Raw genomic sequence first — 20,063 nt, 5'->3', positions numbered from 1 at the left:
CCTGAAAATGGCCCTCTCTGATCCGCAAGGCGGGTCAGAACCACACAGTCAGTGAGACCTAGGAATGGCACAGAAGGTGTTCAAGGCCTGACTTCAGAAAGTCTGGTAGGGAAGGGACAGAGAGGCCAGAATTCCCAGAAGTCAAGCTCAGGGGCCACGTGGGAGTATGAAGGACACAGCCCGTGTCTGAGGACGGTCTCCACGGGAGGTCCAGACATGTCTGATGCAGGAAGCCCGGCCCGGCCCGGCCCGGCCCAGCCCGGCCCAGCCCGGGGAGAGGAACCCTAGCCCAGCCCAGCCCAGCCTAGCCCAGCCTGGGAGAGAGCCGAGGGTGGGGTCACAGCCCAGCACAGGCCGGGGAGAGGAACCCTAGCCCAGCCTAGCCCAGCCCAGCCTGGGGAGAGGCCCGAGGGTGGGGCTGCCAGGTCGCTGGCTGGGGAGAACGCCCTTCTGGGAGGTGAGGCCCAGCAGTCAGGGAGCTACAAGGCAGAAGGTGAAAGGGGGTTGCGGGAATGCCTTCGTTTTTCGAATGAGGTCCAGTAGGAGGTTTCACAAGATAGATTAAAGGGTTAGACTGGTCACTGAAGGGAAAAAAGAAGTAATTATCAGTGAGCCTTGAAATAAATGGAACATAATGAAGTTTACCATCTAAAAGTTTGAGAGATGCAACATGTGGATTTGTTTGGCTGCTGCTCAGAACAAACCAACAGAAAATATTGTCAAGGCAATCAAGAATAATTTACTATGGCCTTGCTAATACAAGATTCCAGGGCCGGGCGCGGTGGCTCACGCCTGTAATCCCAGCACTTTGGGAGGCCGAGGCGGGCGGATCACAAGGTCAGGAGATCGAGACCACGGTGAAACCCCGTCTCTACTAAAAATACAAAAAATTAGCCGGGCGCGGTTGTGGGCACCTGTAGTCCCAGCTACTCGGGAGGCTGAGGCAGGAGAATGGCGTGAACCCGGGAGGCGGAGCTTGCAGTGAGCCGAGATCGCGCCACTGCACTCCAGCCTGGGCGACAGAGCGAGACTCCGTCTCAAAAAAAAAAAAAAGCTTCCAAAAAATTACCTGTTTCGATATAATGTCCTGGTGGCTACGTAAAAACATACGTGTTCCAGAAAGGCACACTGAAGTGCGCAGGCGTACAATCACACGCTCAGGATTTGCTTTCAAATTCCTCAGCAGAGAAAAAAGGGGAACAAATGTTCTCACGGTCAGTCATTGTTGAAGGGTCCACTCTGCACCCCCACTGCACCAGGCACCAGAGGAACAGCGGTCAGTCTTGGGCATGTTGCCGAATCCCATGAGTGACGGCCAGTTCAGGAGGGGAAGCACCCAGCATGTTCCCCACCACAGCTGACACGGAACAAACACGTAAGAGGCAGAGCCACGAAGGAGGGAAGGATGGAAGGAAGTACGGAAGGCGTATTTTAACAAACAGGAATTCGCAAAACAATGCAGCAGCCCTAACCACAATGAGAACGCATCAGCCTTGTATTCTTAGATTTCATAGCACCCCATACTGACCACACCGCCGTCCACTAGCAGCCTTGGTGCTCTTCTCCTTGGCAATTCCCAGATACAGTGGAGAGGTCGGTAGGACACAGGAGCTGAAACAGATACAAGCCACATGAAACTAGGAGCGCAAACAACAATATGATAGAAATGTTTCAGTGACATACACACTTTAAAGACAGTTACAAATGACTAATTCACGCAGCTACGGACATAACAGTATTTGAAAATGAAAACTGTCAAGCGTATTCTTATCCTTGTAGGAAAAAATTAATATATTCTTAATAAAAGTGCTGCTTTATAATGTACATCCTGTTCTGAAGTAAAATAGTGTTTCAATTAAAATAAACTATCAACTCTTTCAACAAGACAGAAGCAACAGCATGAAAAAATGTTTCTTCCAAACAGTGTTGGTAGACCTCAGAGTTTCCTAAACTTTATTTCTGAACATAGAAAGAAATCCAAATGCCGCTTACTTGGTGAACACGCACATACACTCCACACTTGAAGACACTCTACCTGGCTGGCACCGAGAGGCTCTGCCTCAGGCCGGGGCACTGCTGAGCCCTGACCAGCGCGGCCGGGTCGATCTCCAACACGGCAATCTTCCCGCCAAAGAGGGAGGCCAGCAAGCACAGCGTCTGCAGGGACATAGTTTCAACATCGTCAGCGACACTGTCCAGTAAAAGCAGACTAAAAGAGCATCTGCACACATATCCTAACTTCTGCTTCATTCTCACAGCAGCAACATCGCCCCACCACTCCTAAAACGTTTTCACACACAAAACCCCATTTACTCAGCCAGTCATTACAGGATCACTCCAAAGAAAGGAGAAATTGGAGGCACAGATCAGCACGTCTCACAGACAGGGAAGGCCGCATCTCAGGACTGACCTTGCGATCTGCGGTGCGGTTCCTCAGGGCACACGATCCGGCCAGTGGGATGCTGAGGCTCTGGAAATCTTCAGTTCAGCAAAGACCAGGAAGAACATGATGGGGAGGGAGGGAGCACACACACACGGAGTCACTGCCCAGGCCCCGCCACACACATTGCAGGCTGGGCACCACATATTCACACATACAAGGCCCCAGGCCACACACACACCAGAGCACAGACCACACACACACCAGGCCCTGAGCCTCACACATGCCAGGCCCCACTCTGAGGCCGGGCCGTGACTCGGACTGGGACCTGCAGCTCAGCCTCCTGGAGAAGCCACACGTCCAGCACCAGATCAGAAAGGAAATGTGTCATGAGAGCTGTGACCATTTGGGGGAAGGAAAGGCTGAGTTTTCAAGGAGAAGCCATGCCTGGCTGAGCTGAGGAGGGGCAAGGATGGGCGTCTGAAGGGAAGGGGGCGCATGAAGACAGATGGATCCCGCAGCCCCACAGAGGTCTGAGCATTCAGGGCTGGAAAGGAGGCACCGAGAGGAGCAGTGCCTGGGAGGCCACTGAGGAGGCCCTGCTGCAGCGGAGGAGAGGGACAGAATCCAGCCTGCTTTTCAGAAGTCGCCTGGGCTCCTGAGCAGAAAGGGTGCAGCTGGTGGCAGCCACAGAACCAGGAGAGGACAGGTGGGAACCACTGGGGTCAGGGGATGAGATGGGGGTCTTGGGGGAGGGGGATAAGGTGAGGGATGGAGGTGGGGGTGGAGGTGACTGTTCCTACATTTCTGGTGGGGGATGGGGGTAGAGGTGACTATTCCTACATTTCTGGGGGTGGCGGAAACTGGAGAAGGGAACCAGGGTTGGAGAGGGGAGTGCCTCGGCCAGGTTTATGCTGTACGAGCCTGGGGCTCCGGGAGGCTCTCTAGGAATGGTGGAGAATCCAGGGGTTTCCCAAGGGTGTTCCTGTGGGTGTACCACGCTGCTGAAGCCCGGGCAGCCGGGAGTGCCAAGCGAGGGCCTGGTGGATGGAGGGAAGGAGTGGCTCCAGGGCTGAGTGCCCAAGGGTCCAGGAAGGGCCCTCGTCCTTCAGTTCCAGCAGCACAGAGGTCCTCACATCCCCAATGCTGAGTTGTGACTGAAGCATCTCATCCTCAGATTCACACGGCGATGCCTTCTCCACAAACATTTTCACCACCCCACATACCAGTCAAAGGAAAACATTACAGTTACATGGCATTTACACCAAAGATCTTACCCCTGTAATATAAAGCAGCTTCCACTTCCAGGTTTGCCAGGTTAAATATGAATAAGCCCACCGAACTTCCAATCCACATGCATTGGGTGTTCTCAGAAGAAAGACTGATTTAAGGAAAAAAAGAAAAGAATAATTAGGTGTTCTCAGAAGAAAGACTGATTTAAGGAAAAAAAGAAAAGAATACACACTAATCTTATTCCTGAAGGCTGGGCCCCACGCCCGCCCCCTCGCCTGGCTGTGAGCTCTCCGCAGGAGTGGGGAGCGTGGGCCGGGGCCGGTTCTTGCCAGTGAGAACCACATCTGTGCCAGGCTGGCATTTCAGCCTGTGGTGGGTCCCCTGGGCACCTGCTAATGTCTGTGAAGATGCTCACTCTGACCTCTGTGGTTTCTATTTTCTTCTAAGGTTTCAGAAAATGTTGGCGCCAGTGCCTGGGCCAAGGCCACTGCTCAGGTAGCCTCTGAGTGACTAGACTTGAAGGCCATGCAAGCTGCCCACCCCTGGGAATGAGGAACCAACTCCAGGAGGAAAGTAGCTGGCCCGAGGTGGCAGAGTTAATACCACTGCCAACGGGGTCTGTTAATGCACTGAGAAGCCACCTCCAGAGAGGCTGGACGTGGACTTGGCAGAGGCACCCAGCTGGAACCTGTTTTCCAGACCTCCCCCTCTCCAGCTCCGCCCCAGGCAGCGCCCTGGACACCTCCTGGGCATCCACCAGCACCAGTCCACGGTTCACCCAATGACTATCATCAACAGAATGCGTCGTGTGGCTCCGGCTTAGCTCTGAGGGATCCCTCTGCTCTAGGTAAGACAGGGAAGCCTCAAAGTGCCTCAGGTCCATGCACCTGCCGGGAGCACAGCATCCAGCCTCCATGCCCACCCTGCTTCCTCTCTGTGGTTTGGACCACGCAGGGAATATTCTGCTCCAGGGGCTGCTCTGCACAGAGACACAGACAAGCAATGGCCAAGGCCATTCAAAGCAAGGTTGCCCCCTAATCTCAAGCATTTTGGAGAGGAGAGGTAAACGTAATTGTAATACATTCTTTAATCACAGTTAAACAGTACTTCCCTACGTTGCCAAATATGTATAATATTTCTACTGAGCACAGAAATAAATAAAATCTGTCTGAGGTTAACTTTAAATGTGTAAAGTACAGCACAGTGGTAGATGGGAAAGTCTAGGCCATTCCGATCACCACTTCCCCTTTCTAAAGAAAAAGTTGTATCACAGAGGCAAAGATCTGCCTAGACTTTGGTAATAAGCTTAAAAATCCTCTCCAATTCCTTTTATTAAAGATACTTACATATCATTGCCCAAATTTACCAACTTTAAGATTTAAAACATGCAATCCCAAGAATGAGGTTAGTAATAGTCAGAGACAAAAATAATTCGGTTTTATTTCAGTCATTCTTAGAAAATGAACTTAACGTTCCTCTAAGGAATTTAAGAATTTCCTTTATATGGCATAGGCCAAGTTTTTGATGCTTACCATCCACATGCAGAATTTGGGATGAGTGAGAGATCGCAGGGTGCAAGTCTCAGTATAGGAAATGTTACTTCAACCTGCTCTCCTTTTCCCAGAACACTTGTAGATGGAAGCTGGCTTTCTTCTAGGGAACAGAATCATTGACAATCTGAGAAGTGAACTTAAACGCATTCGTCAGGTTTAAAGGCTGAGGACTGCCACACAGAGACGCTGCAGTGAATGTGCACCGCGGAGTCACTCGGATCATGCATCGAGGAAAGCACCAGGGTAACACCCAGCATAACACCCAGCATGACGCGTGGGGATCACGTGTCGAGGAAAGCACGAGGGTAACACCCAGCACGACACATGTGCACCGCGGAGTCACTCGGATCACACGTCGAGGAAAGCACTAAGGTAACACCCAGCACGACGCGTGTGCACCGCGGAGACACTCGGATCACGTGTCGAGAAAAGCACTAAGGTAACACCCAGCACGACGCGTGTGCACCGCGGAGTCACTCGGATCACACGTCGAGGAAAGCACTAAGGTAACACCCAGCACGACGCGTGTGCACCGCGGAGACACTCGGATCACGTGTCGAGAAAAGCACTAAGGTAACACCCAGCACGAGGCGTGTGCACCGCGGAGTCACTCGGATCACGTGTCGAGGAAAGCACTAGGGTAACACCCGGCACAGCACGTGTGCACCGCAGAGTCACTCGGATCACGCGTCGAGGAAAGCACCAGGGTGACACCCAGCATAACACCCAGCATGACGCGTGGGGATCACGTGTCGAGGAAAGCACGAGAGTAACACCCAGCACGACACATGTGCACCGCGGAGACACTCGGATCACGTGTCGAGGAAAGCACTAGGGTAACACCCAGCACGACGCGTGTGCACCGCGGAGTCACTCGGATCACACGTCGAGGAAAGCACTAAGGTAACACCCAGCACGACGCGTGTGCACCGCGGAGACACTTGGATCACGTGTCGAGAAAAGCACTAAGGTAACACCCAGCACGAGGCGTGTGCACCGCGGAGTCACTCGGATCACGTGTCGAGGAAAGCACTAGGGTAACACCCGGCACGGCACATGTGCACCGCAGAGTCACTCGGATCACGCGTCGAGGAAAGCACTAAGGTAACACCCAGCATGACGCGTGTGCACCGCGGAGTCACTCGGATCACGCGTCGAGGAAAGCACTAAGGTAACACCCAGCACGACGCGTGTGCACTGCAGAGTCACTCGGATCACGTGTCGAGGAAAGCACAAGGGTAACACCCAGCACGAGGTGTGTACACCGCGGAGTCACTCGGATCACGTGTCGAGGAAAGCACTAGGGTAACACCCAGCACGACGCGTGTGCACCGTGGAGTCACTCGGATCACGTGTCAAGGAAAGCACTAGGGTAACACCCAGCACGACGTGTGGGGATCACGTGTCGAGGAAAGCACGAGGGTAACACTCAGCAGCATGCTGCCTGGGAGTGATGCGACTTCAAGTACAGAACCAGAGTAAGGGAGTGGGAAAGAGGAGATGATTAACTGAAAGAATTTAACTTCATATTTGCTAAAACTAAGCTTAAGATTTGCTTCAGTAGTAGATAATTATTTATCAAATAAATAACAAAAATGAAGGTTTAAAACGTTAGGAAAAAATTGATGTACTGGATAAAGGTAATTTCAGACCTAATATGAAAAAAATAGCTTAAAGTCATCTACAAAAAAACACAACCTAAAAGAAAGAATGAGTAACCAGAGTGAGGAAGAGTGTGTAGGCTGTGAGCACAGGGATGACTACTGCAATACGAAATGTCAGCTGCACACACCAATGAAAGAGGTGGCCCCTGGACTGAAAAGGAAAATCAACGTTTTCTTCCAGGAGAGGGTCAGCTCCTTTGTGACAGTACAGGAGATAAAAAGCACACAGAAGTGAGCTGTGGTCAACAGGAAGCAACTCTGGACAGCAGGAGATGAGGTGAGGACGAGGGTGTGGGGTGGGTGCAGGTGGCATCTGAGATTCACAGGCCAGGTGGGGACGTGGAGGGTGCTGGGCAGGTGCAGGTGGCATCTGGGTCATGCAGTGTACTTTTCTGATCAGCATGACCTTCCCTCCTTGGTCGCCCACTGCAGGAAAGCAACCCACAGCCGCGCAGCTGCTGCCACGGGGCCTCTGCTCTTCTGTTCACCAAAGCCCCTCACCCTTGTCCCCACACACACCAGGTGCCTCCGTCTGCTGATGGCCCACCCCTCACATGACCTGCAGGGCCTCGGTGGTTTTCTGAAGTTGCGGCCATCGGCTTCTCCTACACTGGCACCTCTCTCTCCCCTCTGTGTGACCTAGGGCCCTCGACACAGCGCCTGGTGAAAAGACTGGGCCAAGTGGGAGGCCTGAGGGAAGGTCTGAGCAACCCACCTGGCTGACTGCACAGCCCAGACTTAAGCCTTCTTGTGGAGAAAGTCTCTGTCTTCTTCCTTAGGTCAACCCGTGCCACACGACGATAGTGGTGTCCATCCATCAAACTGAAGATCCAAAGCTACAAAAGCAAAGAACATGCAGACACGGCGCTGCAGCAAAGGTCCTTACGCAGAAGCAGCAACACCAGAGGAGGAGCAGAGAGGACAGACACGTCACAGGAAATTCCCTCCACAGCCTGCAGAGGCTCCCAGCACAGCTCTCTCCTGCCTTCAACATCCACCCTGGAGGCCCTCCTTACAGCCCACGCCCACGGTGTCAGAGCACTTTCGCACGGCTGGCACATCAGCTCAGAGTACACAGGCAGGATCCTATTGTGCAGGCCTCCCCAAGATGCTCCTCCAGGACCCCCGGGCGCCAGGCTCTCTGCACACACCCTACAGCTCCTCCGGGACCCCCGGGCGCCAGGCTCTCTGCACACACCCTACAGCTCCTCCGGGACCCCCGGGCGCCAGGCTCTCTGCACACACCCTACAGCTCCTCCGGGACCCCCGGGCGCCAGGCTCTCTGCACACACCCTACAGCTCCTCCGGGACCCCCGGGCGCCAGGCTCTCTGCACACACCCTACAGCTCCTCCGGGACCCCCGGGCGCCAGGCTCTCTGCACACACCCTACAGCTCCTCCGGGACCCCCGGGCGCCAGGCTCTCTGCACACACCCTACAGCTCCTCCGGGACCCCCGGGCGCCAGGCTCTCTGCACACACCCTACAGCTCCTCCGGGACCCCCGGGCGCCAGGCTCTCTGCACATACCCCACAGCTTCACAGCCAAGAGCACGACCCACATGCCCTGGGTGAGAAGACAAGGGCAACAGTGGTTAACTTTGTCAAAAGGAAAAAAAAAAAATTTAAGTCTTCATATGAAATGAACTTAAAATGCTCACCTAAAAAAATGTTTTGAAAAAGACCAATATCTTCAGGTTTTTCAACAGTGTGTAAAGCTGACAGGAAACAGGCGCACAAGGAGCACTGGGGATGCCACCAGAGGAGCCATCCAGGGAGCCTCTCCAGGGCGCAGGCAGCGTGCGTGGGATGTCTGCTCACAGCCCTCTTCTCATCAGGTTTTAAAGGTCCCGTGAGTGGCCCTCACTTTAGCGGCACTCCAGAACCATGTATGGAGCTCTGGGACGTGCAGAGCCAGCTCCTCCACAGACCAGGGGGCCCAGGGCCATACTGAACCCGCAGTGATGCTGAGACCCACAGAAGGTCACATTCTCAGCACTGAGGTGGACAGGTTTTTTTCAAATCACAGGAAAATACAAAGCAGCATGAAGACAAAGAGCCCTGTGTACATGCTCACGTACAGGAATGTGTGGGAACTGGAACTTCACTCTGGCTGTCTCACCTGGCCGTCAGCACACCCAGTGACCAGCTGCCTGCTTTCTGCATCAATGAACAAGCTGAGAAGAGGATATGCTGGTGAAAGCAACATTGGAAAATTTAGCTTTATAAGTGCCTGGTACCAGGTAAGCCGAGAACGATCAGTTTTACTTATCTCTTTACACATAATATTTACTTACAGTATTTCTGTTAGTCAAGTTTGAACTATTCCAAAATAATTTCTTCATCAAAAAGCAAAAATTGCACGTGAATACAAATGTTGAAAACCCCATGAGCACAAGGAAGGCTGGGGATGTCACCCCAAAAGGACGCCTGGGGAGTCCGCCTCAGATGGGTCCCAAGGAATCCCATCCCGCCTGCCCGACAGAAGGCCTGGTGGGCTTAAACCACGGCCCAGCTCTGGCTGCTTTATAGCCTAGAGGGAGGGCAGCACTGGTGTTCAATCAACATTGCACCTGGGGCAGAACGATTCCTGAGTTAGCCGGAAATAATAAAATTACAGACTTAGTGATGAAAATAGCAATCAAATGGATGCCTTGTTTTCTTGGAAAAAAAAAAATTGTTGCCTAGGATGTCGTTTCATCGAAAATTTACTCTAAACTGTCAATACTTTAGGAGAATTAGATAAATGAATATTGAAAAATGCTACACATCCTAATCAAACTATGAACGAAATCAAAGATCAAGTGTATCACTGTTCTTGGCAACCAAATAGTAATTCTGTATAATTAATTTCAGAAAAAAGATTCCAACGTACTTCCAAGAAATGCACTTCACCCTGAAAGAAAGCAATGTTTTCAAGTCATTACAGCACCACAGTCTGCACGTGGATACACTAACCTCAGAAAGAATGTTAAATCTTTGAGAAGATATAACGATAACTCTACCAGGTCACCGAAGTATACGTATATGCTTTAAGTGGCATTTTCATGTCACTTATCCCACGGAAGAATGCTCTCCTTTTAATTCCCTAACTCTCTTCTTCCGGAAAGACAGAACATGCAAAAGAGGAGCAAAGCGAATGCAGGAAACCAGTGCCCTGAGGCGCCAGGAGGACCAGCACAGGGGCTGCACGGGAGAGGTGCGGGGGCGTCACAGGCCGCTCCTTGTGCCATGCTCCACGGACACCTGCACCATCAATGCTGCGTCTGTGTGGCCGTGTGCCAGCTTCATTTGCCAACAAAAAGCCATCTGAGGGAAGAACGCAAGGACCCCGGCATTCACGAGCTGCACACGTGCTCAGTACCTGACCACGAGGCCGGGGTGTGGTGCACGCCCACGCACATGCTGGATGGGCGGGGCAGTCCTGGCCCTACCAACACCGCTGGTTCTGGGACTTGTTTCTACAGAGAGCAGAGGGCTCGCCTTCCATGGGGGCTCAGGCATTTTATCTGACAGCAAACGTGCTTCACTCTTCCAAAACAAAAAGGCCCAGACTCCACGCATACATTTAATTTTAAGTGAAAAACGTCAAGGACATTCACTGTTAAGTGAATCCTCTCCCTGTGTGGACGAGAGTGAAGGGCTGTAAGTCTGAGATTGCCTCATTCAGATCCACTTGAATGTCATGGCTCCATCTTATGCCCTAAGACGTGCTCTAGAAACAGTGGGTTACACACAGCCTATTTACAGGAAACATGAGAGTTTTAAATTTACCTGATAACACAGATGAACTGTATATTAATGATCCCGTACAATGCTCCCAGACCTTTGGGCAAACAGAGGGTTCTTTAGAAGAGGTAACAATGTTGCCATTTTTGCAACAGGTTAAGCTAACAGTACTATCCAGTATCAGATTAGTCAACATAAATGATTATCTAAAACAGAAAACAATAAAATGAGCACAAAAATAATAACAATGTAGAAACACAGTAAAAGATGTCAGAATCAAAAAGAAAAAATTAACGTCACTTCCATAAATAAACTCTGGTGGATTTGAAGAATTGGAAACAAACACGAAACAAGGTTAAAAACAGTTCCCAGGTATTAGTCAACACTGCCAAAATAGGAGAACCAAGCGGGAAACTGTACCGGTCTACACCCTGTCAGGTGCACACTCGCGGGTGAGGTCTACACCCTGTCAGGTGCACACTCGTGGGTCAGGTCTACACCCTGTCAGGTGCACACTCGCGGGTCAGGTATACACCCTGTCAGGTGCACACTCGCGGGTCAGGGCTACACTATCAGGTGCACACTGGTGTCAGCTGGATAAAAACTGAATTCGCATTTCATTTTCTTCCAGATCCTCATTTCATGCCTACTGAGCCCTCCACCCTGGAACTGGCTCTCCTGCTCTGGGCCTGGGAAATGCCGTGGAGAAGAATTTGTGCTTGGGCTCTCCCAGGCCCTGGATGCAGTTGTGGGAAATCCAGGGCCGCAGAGCCGTCCTGTCAGGAATCCAAGCCCAGTCAGCGACCCTGGCAAAACGTCCGGCTTGGTGTTTCCATGGATATCAGGACAGCGGTAGCCTTGCGGAAGTGGGGTAGAAACATCACTCAGGCGGCAGTGGCCGCGAAGCCACCGCACAGCTCCGCTCTCACCACAGGTCTTTCCATAGCGCATGCCACGTGGGCACGCAGTCCATCGTCTATCCCTCACCTTAAAGCCTCTGTCCTCGGACACCGAGATGAGGGTGCCTGCTTGCCAGGGACAGAACTCCACCGCAGTCACTGGGCCCAGGTGGCCCTGCAGCTCGGCCTGGACAGCCTGCGTCTGAGAGAAATGTGTGCAGGAAGGTCAGTGATGGAACTTTGTGGTGGTTATTAACATCAGGATGTTCTATGTATGTCACAGAAAATAGCTGTTACAAAATAAAGCCCGTATTATTCCTCTTTTCAAGTTGGAACTCTGTATATAAACCAAGGGTGAAAAGTCAGATGTCTGAGCTAAGAGGAAAGCTCAGGCCACAGGCACAGTCTCAGCAGTGTTAAAAGATGACACTAACCAGAGCTGACCCTGAGCGAATTAGGAAGCTGGCGTCCCCTCAAGAATCCTGTCTCCCCACTGGCTGCCCCATGCATCCGCCCTGAGGCTCCCTGCCTGTAACTCAGAACCCACTGCTCTGTGTTCCCAATCCCTCAGCATCTGTTCTCCACCCGGGACTTCCTACAACAAGACAAGATGGCACAGCAGTAGGTGCTCATGAGTTATCCTTTCCTCCTGAAGTCCCTAAAACCTCCCACAGCCAAGAGAGCACCCCAGAAGTCAGCGTCTCAAGCTGGAGACGCACAGGGCTTCGTGTTTATATGGAAATCAGGCTTGAACAGCATGACTGAGGAATGGAGTAGTCAGAGCCTCGGGGATTCCTAAAGGTCACAGTCATCGCCCTGAGAATATCCCCAGGGGATTCCAGGCACGAAGTGCTGGGGTACTGTTCTTGAATTTTACAGCACTCCATTTAAATAAGACAAATATCCCTTAGCATACATGCAGAAAAAATAAACATGTATATATGGTGACTTAACTTACAAATAGACATTTAACTCTGGAAGACCTTCTTTAGTAATATAACATATGGTCATCAGCAAATACAACTTAGAATACTGAGTATATTATGCCAGTTACCATCAGATTGTTAAAAATAAAAGGCAAGACTATAACCTGTGTAGGAATAGGGAGTTATGAGACTGTTATGAAATATACATTTCCATTTTCTCCAATTTCTATAAAATAAAGCTAGTCCACTGTCTATGATATGAATAACATTATAGCCTGAAAAATATTTGTTATTTCTTCTTGACATTTTATGTTGATTAAAAAGTGCCTTTTACCAGAAAGTGCTCAGTACTCATTTGAAGTCTTTCAAATCAAATAGCATAAACTGTTGACTTGCTGAGTATGCTGTTAAAAGAATGTGAGCTCTTCATGGACTCACGTGACAGCCATTCCCCACGTCTGAAAGTCATTCTCCCCAAGTGAAGCGTCTTTCAATTGACACGCCTGCTGCTAAGGAAGCCTGGGGAGCATCCCATGGGCTGCACACGCATCTGTAGCAGGCACCTGCTTACTCACCTGCTATGTGCCCGATTCAGGGGTGTGGCTCCAACCTGACCCCAGGCTCACTGTTCTCTCCATCTGGGACCCAGTATCTTCCTTCAAACACTAACAGTTTTACGCTTCTTCCTAATCCACTTTGGTTTTCCTTTTCCTGACATAACAATGTTAAATCTTTGCACGTTAATGGTAGTTTTGTCATAAATGGTGGGGTGGCCTAATGTTAATCTATCTATCACAGGATGTTTACAACAAAACATGAAATACTTACAACTTGGCCGGGCGCGGTGGCTCAAGCCTGTAATCCCAGCACTTTGGGAGGCCGAGACGGGTGGATCACGAGGTCAGGAGATCGAGACCATCCTGGCTAACACGGTGAAACCCCATCTCTACTAAAAAAATACAAAAAACTCGCCAGGCGAGGTGGCGGGCACCTGTAGTCCCAGCTACTCGGGAGGCTGAGGCAGGAGAATGGCGTGAACCCAGGAGGCGGAGCTTGCAGTGAGCCGAGATCCGGCCACTGCACTCCAGCCTGGGCGACAGAGCGAGACTCCGTCTCAAAAAAAAAAAAAGACATACTTACAACTGAAAAACCAACATATCCAGAAAGCTTTCACAGACAGACTAGGTAAAGCCCTTTACCTAACTCCTAGATACTTCCCATCATCTATCTCTCTGTGGCTTAACTCATGATGTAAACTTTTTAAATTTATGAGCCTTAATTTCATAATTAGTCCAAAAATAGTCCGAAGACATAAATGTCTTCTCTCCCAAAATGCCTATTACACATGAGGCCCATAAGAACCAATTACTATTCCATGGCTATCATCCTCCCTCGCCTACGTTTATTAAGTGGCTATCACAGGAAAAGCTACGCAGGCAAACAGCTTTGTTGGCCATGTTGACTTGGCAAATCAAAGCCAGAAAAACGACCCCAGGCCTGCGGTCATCTCCAAAATCAGGCTTGGGCAGAGCAACAATTCAGAGGAACCGAGTCTTCCTTCGTGTTCCCTTAGATTCCCACTTCCTGATTGCTAACACTGCTTTCAACATTGCAATGGGGCAGCTGACTGTTCCAGTCACACCCGAGGTTGAAATCACACAGGCAGGAAGAGGTGACACGTTTCCTTAAACTAACCCTGGTGATGAAATGGCTGTGAAAGTCTGATTCTTGATGAAAAGAACATTTTGATAAAAGATATAAACAAAAGCGCTATGCTAGGAAGGATGCCTACAATCAGGGAATATCTGAGAAATAAAAGTTTTGTAGAATATGTTTCTCTAAAGTCATGCCTGATACCCATATTCCATAGGGAGTTTTAATATTTATATAAATATTACTATCTGACACCAGTGGTTTTCCAATTGCAACATAAAGATATGATTTTATAAAAGTAAACTAAATTTAAGATATAGGTTTTAAAAAAAAAGGAGTACAGAAAAAAAGAAAAGACAGCTGGGCAAGGTCCTAGAACCTGGGAGGACCCATCAGCTAAACCCTTCGTGAAATGAAATTCACGTGTGAATTTCAATCTTACCTCAATATCCAGTATGAATACTTTGTTTCCAGCACATACGGCAACAACATGATCATCCGGGCTCAACTGTAAACACAGCACCTTTCCCAAAAGCGAGCCCACGACAGTCCCTCGAGGGACCAGCCCTAGAGTGAGTTTCACCGTTAGTGCCAGTTCACCAAATGCATTCAGCATTACATTAATCTGAGAAAAATACTGAGAATGTAACCCTCTATTCTAAAATTACTGAGAGAATGCCAATGAGCCTTTGATGTGATTTTGATTCTCTAAGAACATAAAAAATACCGGATATAGAGAAGTCTTCTGAAAACCTGGGGAATGCAGCACTTCCCTGCAGAGAATCCCTCAACATCAAAACAGGAAGAGACGCCTTCCCCTGGAGGCTGCGGTACCTGCGCAGTGAGGGTCACACACATCAAACTGCGTGTTTCGATGCTTCTCACCCACATCCAACCCCACGTCCACCCTCATGTCCAGGTTCAGCTAACATCAGTTGGAAGGAAGGGAGTAGAAGCCTATCCAACCGAGGCCTCCAGGGACTAAGCAATGGCAGGACACCCACAAGCAGCCAGGAGGTTCCCACGACCCGGACAACAAGTGCAGCAGCTGCAGCCTGATGCACAGTCCGTCATGCAAATCCACAAAGGTGAAGGAAAAAATGGCGGGCAAGGTCATCTGGTCCTAGTGTGCACCACGGACCTATCACCAGCAAAATGCAGATATACTCCACCCAGAGCCTGGCAGAGACACATGTGCACATGTCCCACAGCCACCAAGTCTACAGAGAAACATGTGCTCATGTCCCACAGCCACCCAGAGCCTAGAGAGACACATATGTTCATGTCACACAGCCACCCAGTCTAGAAAGAGATACGTGCTCATGTCCCTACATAGAATACATAGGTTTATAGTCTCTTTGCATTTATGTTTTAACGTAATCCTCTAACTTCTCTATATAATTCCGTAAAACTCAAATTCCTTAATGTGGTCCCTACCTAACTTTTCAACTTTCTCAGATGAGACTCTCCTAACATCAGCACGCTCCAAGCACAGAGGCAGGTTCTCACTCTTCCCAGGGCCTTGGCACATTTGGGTCCATCTGCCAAAAGCACAGTCGCCTATCCCATCCCTTCTCACCCTCAGCCCACATGCCCCTCCCTGAGATCCTGTATCTCAAAGTACCCCCATGTATGTGCGTGCTGCCCTGGCCTCATCTGCCTTCTCCACTGCACACTCACAATTCATAACCACTCGGTCGCTGGCTTACACAGGGTCTCTCTCAAACTCTGAGCTGTGACTTCCACAGGATTTGGGATCAAGCCCTTCCTATTCACTACTGGTCTCCAGCCTGAAATATTACAGGTGCTCAAGAAACCTTGCTGTGCAAGAAAAGAATATTTCAACTTTCCTACATGTTTTCAGGTTGATACAAAATTGACAGTTCTTAAAATAAAAAGGGACATAAGATCAAAACCAATGAGCCTGTAAGATCAGCATAACACGCAGCAAAGGTCAGTGAGTCTGAATGGCCTGGTGCCCTTCCCATATAAAGCACCCTGCTTGCATGCCTGGTTTCAAGGTAAAGGGAATACAAAATTATCCCAAATCCCCGAGGGATTGGTGCTACCCAAGAGAAACACCCTTGGGTGGTACCAAGTATACTGAAGGATGAGTTATTCCTTTTGTAGGTTTTTAAAAACAAGTTTTAGATTTTCATTTACCTTGAAGTACTTTCTCTCTACATTCATCCAGGTTCCACATTATAACGTAATCCAGCGATGCTGAGCAGATTAGAAGTGGGTTCACTTTATTTCCAAAAGCTATAGCAGTAATTGGCTGATGGTGTCCTCGTAAGATTAGAAGCTGAGAAAATTAACAAAAATAAAACACAGATTACAGACAATATTTAAAAATAAGAGTATAACAACATAACCTCAAACCTAAGAAATTAAAAGATTGAGTTTTTCAAATACATTCATTTTACATATTCATTGTTAATTCATTTGTTAAAATCTCTGCTATGTACTACTAAATTATTCTTTCAACCATTTCACTGCTATTCACTGTGACGCACACTAATAAAAAGATACCGGTTACCTCGTTCTTCCATTTCTTTATAACTTGTTAGTTAACCAAATATAGAATATGTCTCCACTACATACCAGAAGAGGTAACAGCTGAGCTGAAAACTGAAGAATAAGGAGAGGAATGAGGGGTTGACAAAAGGAGGGGAGCAATGAGGTCCCAGGGAAAACAAGGCATGGGGTAAGAAACTGCTGAGACAAGGAAAGGAGTGAGAGGAGGCTGGAGAAAGGTGAGGCCCAGGTGTGGGGACCTTGGCAACTACACAAGGAGTGTTGATAGCACTCTAGGAAATTAAAATCCAGCAAAAAAATGCACAATCAGAATAATACAGTGACTAGATTTGTTTTCCAGGAACAAAACATTCCTAAAAGTATGGAGCAGACGAGTGTTGGGGGTGCACTGGGCTGGAGAGACAGATGGGAATGCATGAAAACACTCAAGGGAAATCCAGTAGAGACCTGGACTAAGATAGTGACAATGGAGATGGAGAGAAGATGATGACTGAAGATTCCGTGACCAATGGATATGGAGGGATGGAGGGAAAAACAAAAGCAAAGGGATAGGGTTTGAGGTTAAAATCCTGGGTGAATGATGCCTCAAGAACAAAATACAAAGGGAAAATGGGATGGGACTAGGGTAGATCATGGTCCATTTGGTCCATAGTAAGTTGAGATGCTTATAAGGTGATGTTAAATAGACAACGGGCAGCTTGATATGAGAGGTATCACTGGAGAATTCCACTTCTAGTAAAGGCAGGATACATCACCTCATCAGTACCAACCCTACTGATGAGAATTACAAGAAAAACTGGACAAAATTAAATACACACACACACACACACACACACACATACACACACACAGAGACACACATTTTGAAGGCATCAGAAAGCAACCAAGTCATGAAGAATTATGATAACAAGATTCCAGGGAAGAAAAAAAATGAGGGAAGTGACCCCAGCATCTGGGGTCACTTGTCCCATAAAGATATCTACTATAAAGAGAGTCTTCTGACAATTCCCCCAAGGCAGTTGAGGAGCTGAGATTCAAGGGGCTAAGGGCACAAAAACGGTATAATCAAATGAGTCATCTTCAGGGACACAAACAGAACTATCATATTGGGAGATGGGCAAAGATTTCTGTCACCTTACAAAGTAATTTTGAGAGACAGCTGACTGCCTTAATGTTGAGAACTCTATATTTCTTCCTGTAAAGAAATATGAATGGATTTTAGTAAATGTCTGCCTAGAATACAATCTACTAAGGTGAGAGGGATGGGCATGCTGCTAAACCCCCTCGGCTTAGAATGGGAACCCCAAAAAAGACAAAATCCAAGGAGTAAAGATAACTGTCAATAAAACAACCCTCATAAGAACTGACACCCAGCTATGAATTGTCTTAATACCTGACTAGTTCAGGGTAATCCAGGACTGCCAGTGCCCTAAACATGACCAGTGACCAGAAGCTAACATAAATTTGATCTGGAAAAATGTAAGATAATCCAGAGTATCAAATCAGCTATACTTTTTTTTCATATATAAAGTCCAGCAACCTAAAAAATAACCAGGGATTCAAGGAGACAAGACCATTTAGTCAAAAACAAAGAAAAATAAGGAATAGAGAAATGCAATGCCTACAAGTCATCCAGATAGACTTGAAACCAAACTAAAACTGATCCAAATGTTAGAATTACTAGACAAGAACATTCAAACCATTATTAAAAGTTTTTCCATACATTCAAAAGTTGAGGCATAGAAGATATTTAAAAGTCCCAAACCTAATTTCTGGAGATGAAAACTAGAATTAGATACCATTTCAAAAAACATTTAGTAGGATTAACCACATATTAGACGTTGCTGAGGAAAAGACTGGTAAATTTAAAGATAAAGCAATAGAAAATATATACAAATGAAAGAGAGAAAAAATACATTAATAAACATGAAAGAGAATCAGTGAGCTGTGGGAAACTTCACATGATCTGACATACAAGTAAACAGAGTCCACAACGTTTGGGATGAGGGGAATATTTGAAGAAATAATGGCTGAAAATTTTCCAAATTTGATGAAAACCATAAACCCATAGAACCTCAATGATAAAGTTTGGATGTCCCCTCCAAATCCCATGTTGAGATGTAATCCCCAGTGTTGGAGGTAGGGCCTACAGGGAGGTGTATGGGTCATGGGGGCAGATCCCTCATGGCATGTTGCCATCCTCATCGTGGTGAGTTCTCACAAGATCTGGTCATTTCAAAGTGTGTGGTACCTCCCCCCACCCCTTGCTCCTGTTTTTGCCATATGCCATGCCTGTTTCCTTGGCCTTCCGCCATGATTGTAAGGTTCCTGAGGCCCTCACCAGAAGCCAAGCATTTGTTGGTGCCATGCTTGTGTCAACAAAAGAATCAAACTCTGTAAAATATTTAAGAGATTTATTTTGAGCCAAATATGAGTGACTATGGCACATGACACAACCCTCAGGAGGTCCTGAGAATATGTGCCCAACGTGGTTGGGGTACAGCTTGGTTTTATGTATTTTAGGGAGGCATGAGACAGCAATCAAATACACTTAAGAAATACATTGGTTTCATTAAATACACTTAAGAAATACATTGGTTTCATTCAGAAAGGCGGGACAACTCAAAAGCTGGGGCTTCCAGGCTATAGGTAAATTTAAACATTTTCTAGTTGACAATTGGTTGAGTTTATCTAAAGATCTGAGATCAATAGAAAGGAATGTTCAGGTTAAGATAAAGGATTGTGGAGACCATGTTTTATTGTGCAGAGGAAGCTCACTGCAGACTTCAGAGAAAGCAGGCTGTAAAATTTTTCTTATCGGACTTAAAAGGGTACCCGGCTCTTACTTGATTATCTCCTGGATCTGGGAAGGAATGAAGGAAAACAAAGGGGAAAGGGGATTCTCTAGAGAATATGGATTTTTCCCACAAGAGACTTTGCAGGGCAATTTCAAGGTATGGCAAGGAAATATATTTTGGGGTTGAATATTTTTTCCTTATCTCATAATGTTATGCCAGAGTCAGATAGAAAAGTCAGTCATGATATATAGGGTCAAATAAAACCCATCTAATGATAATTTGTGGCTTGTAGGGCATGACTCCCTAGGCCCCTTAGGTAGGAATTTGGGCAAGATGAAAAATCAGAGTTTAGTCCTCACTTGTACAGCCCGCAGAGCCATGAGTCAATTAAATCTCTTTTCTTTATAAATTACCCAGTCTCAGGTATTTTGTTATAACTAAACTCTGACTTTTTTCTTCTCCTGCCCAAATTCCTATCCAAGGGGCTTAAGGATTCACATCCTAAAAACCATAAAGTCTCCTCTGAGAGGTTTTGTTTAACCCTATATAACGTGGCTTACTTTCCAACCTAACTCTGGTATAACATCACATGATAGATAAAGAAGGTAATTAAAATATGTTAACTCCAATTATGTTTCTTTACTATATCTTGACATAGGCCTGGGAAGCTGTCCCTTACGGGGAAAATCTACA

At 47.8% G+C, this 20,063-nt stretch overlaps 1 protein-coding gene across 19 annotated transcripts in view; it reads right to left on the bottom strand.

Annotated features, from left to right (window-relative positions):
• WDR27 (WD repeat domain 27) overlaps positions 1 to 20,063 on the bottom strand; it is a 275,520-nt gene that overhangs the window by 233,642 nt on the left and 21,815 nt on the right. For 14 of the 19 annotated variants that reach the window (XM_074036703.1, XM_074036702.1, XM_074036704.1 and 11 more), the window contains 11 exons: positions 16,198 to 16,339; positions 14,477 to 14,601; positions 11,544 to 11,657; positions 10,602 to 10,653; positions 8,950 to 9,020; positions 7,546 to 7,666; positions 5,146 to 5,266; positions 3,658 to 3,761; positions 2,411 to 2,478; positions 2,036 to 2,157; positions 1,529 to 1,611 (listed from right to left, as the gene is read on the bottom strand). In XM_074036703.1, coding sequence (XP_073892804.1) covers positions 1,529 to 1,611; positions 2,036 to 2,157; positions 2,411 to 2,478; positions 3,658 to 3,761; positions 5,146 to 5,266; positions 7,546 to 7,666; positions 8,950 to 9,020; positions 10,602 to 10,653; positions 11,544 to 11,657; positions 14,477 to 14,601; positions 16,198 to 16,339 — 1,123 coding nt within the window. Of the gene's footprint in view, positions 1 to 1,055; positions 1,358 to 1,528; positions 1,612 to 2,035; positions 2,158 to 2,410; positions 2,479 to 3,657; positions 3,762 to 5,145; positions 5,267 to 7,545; positions 7,667 to 7,981; positions 8,112 to 8,908; positions 9,021 to 10,601; positions 10,654 to 11,543; positions 11,658 to 14,476; positions 14,602 to 16,197; positions 16,340 to 20,063 lie in introns of those variants that run through there. The other 5 variants (XM_074036717.1, XM_074036709.1, XM_074036710.1 and 2 more) reach the window with 5 other exon arrangements.

Source organism: Macaca fascicularis, chromosome 4 (genome assembly GCF_037993035.2).
Source record: "Macaca fascicularis isolate 582-1 chromosome 4, T2T-MFA8v1.1".
NCBI classification, from domain to species: domain Eukaryota; kingdom Metazoa; phylum Chordata; class Mammalia; order Primates; family Cercopithecidae; genus Macaca; species Macaca fascicularis.
This window is presented reverse-complemented; position numbering and strand designations above follow the sequence as displayed.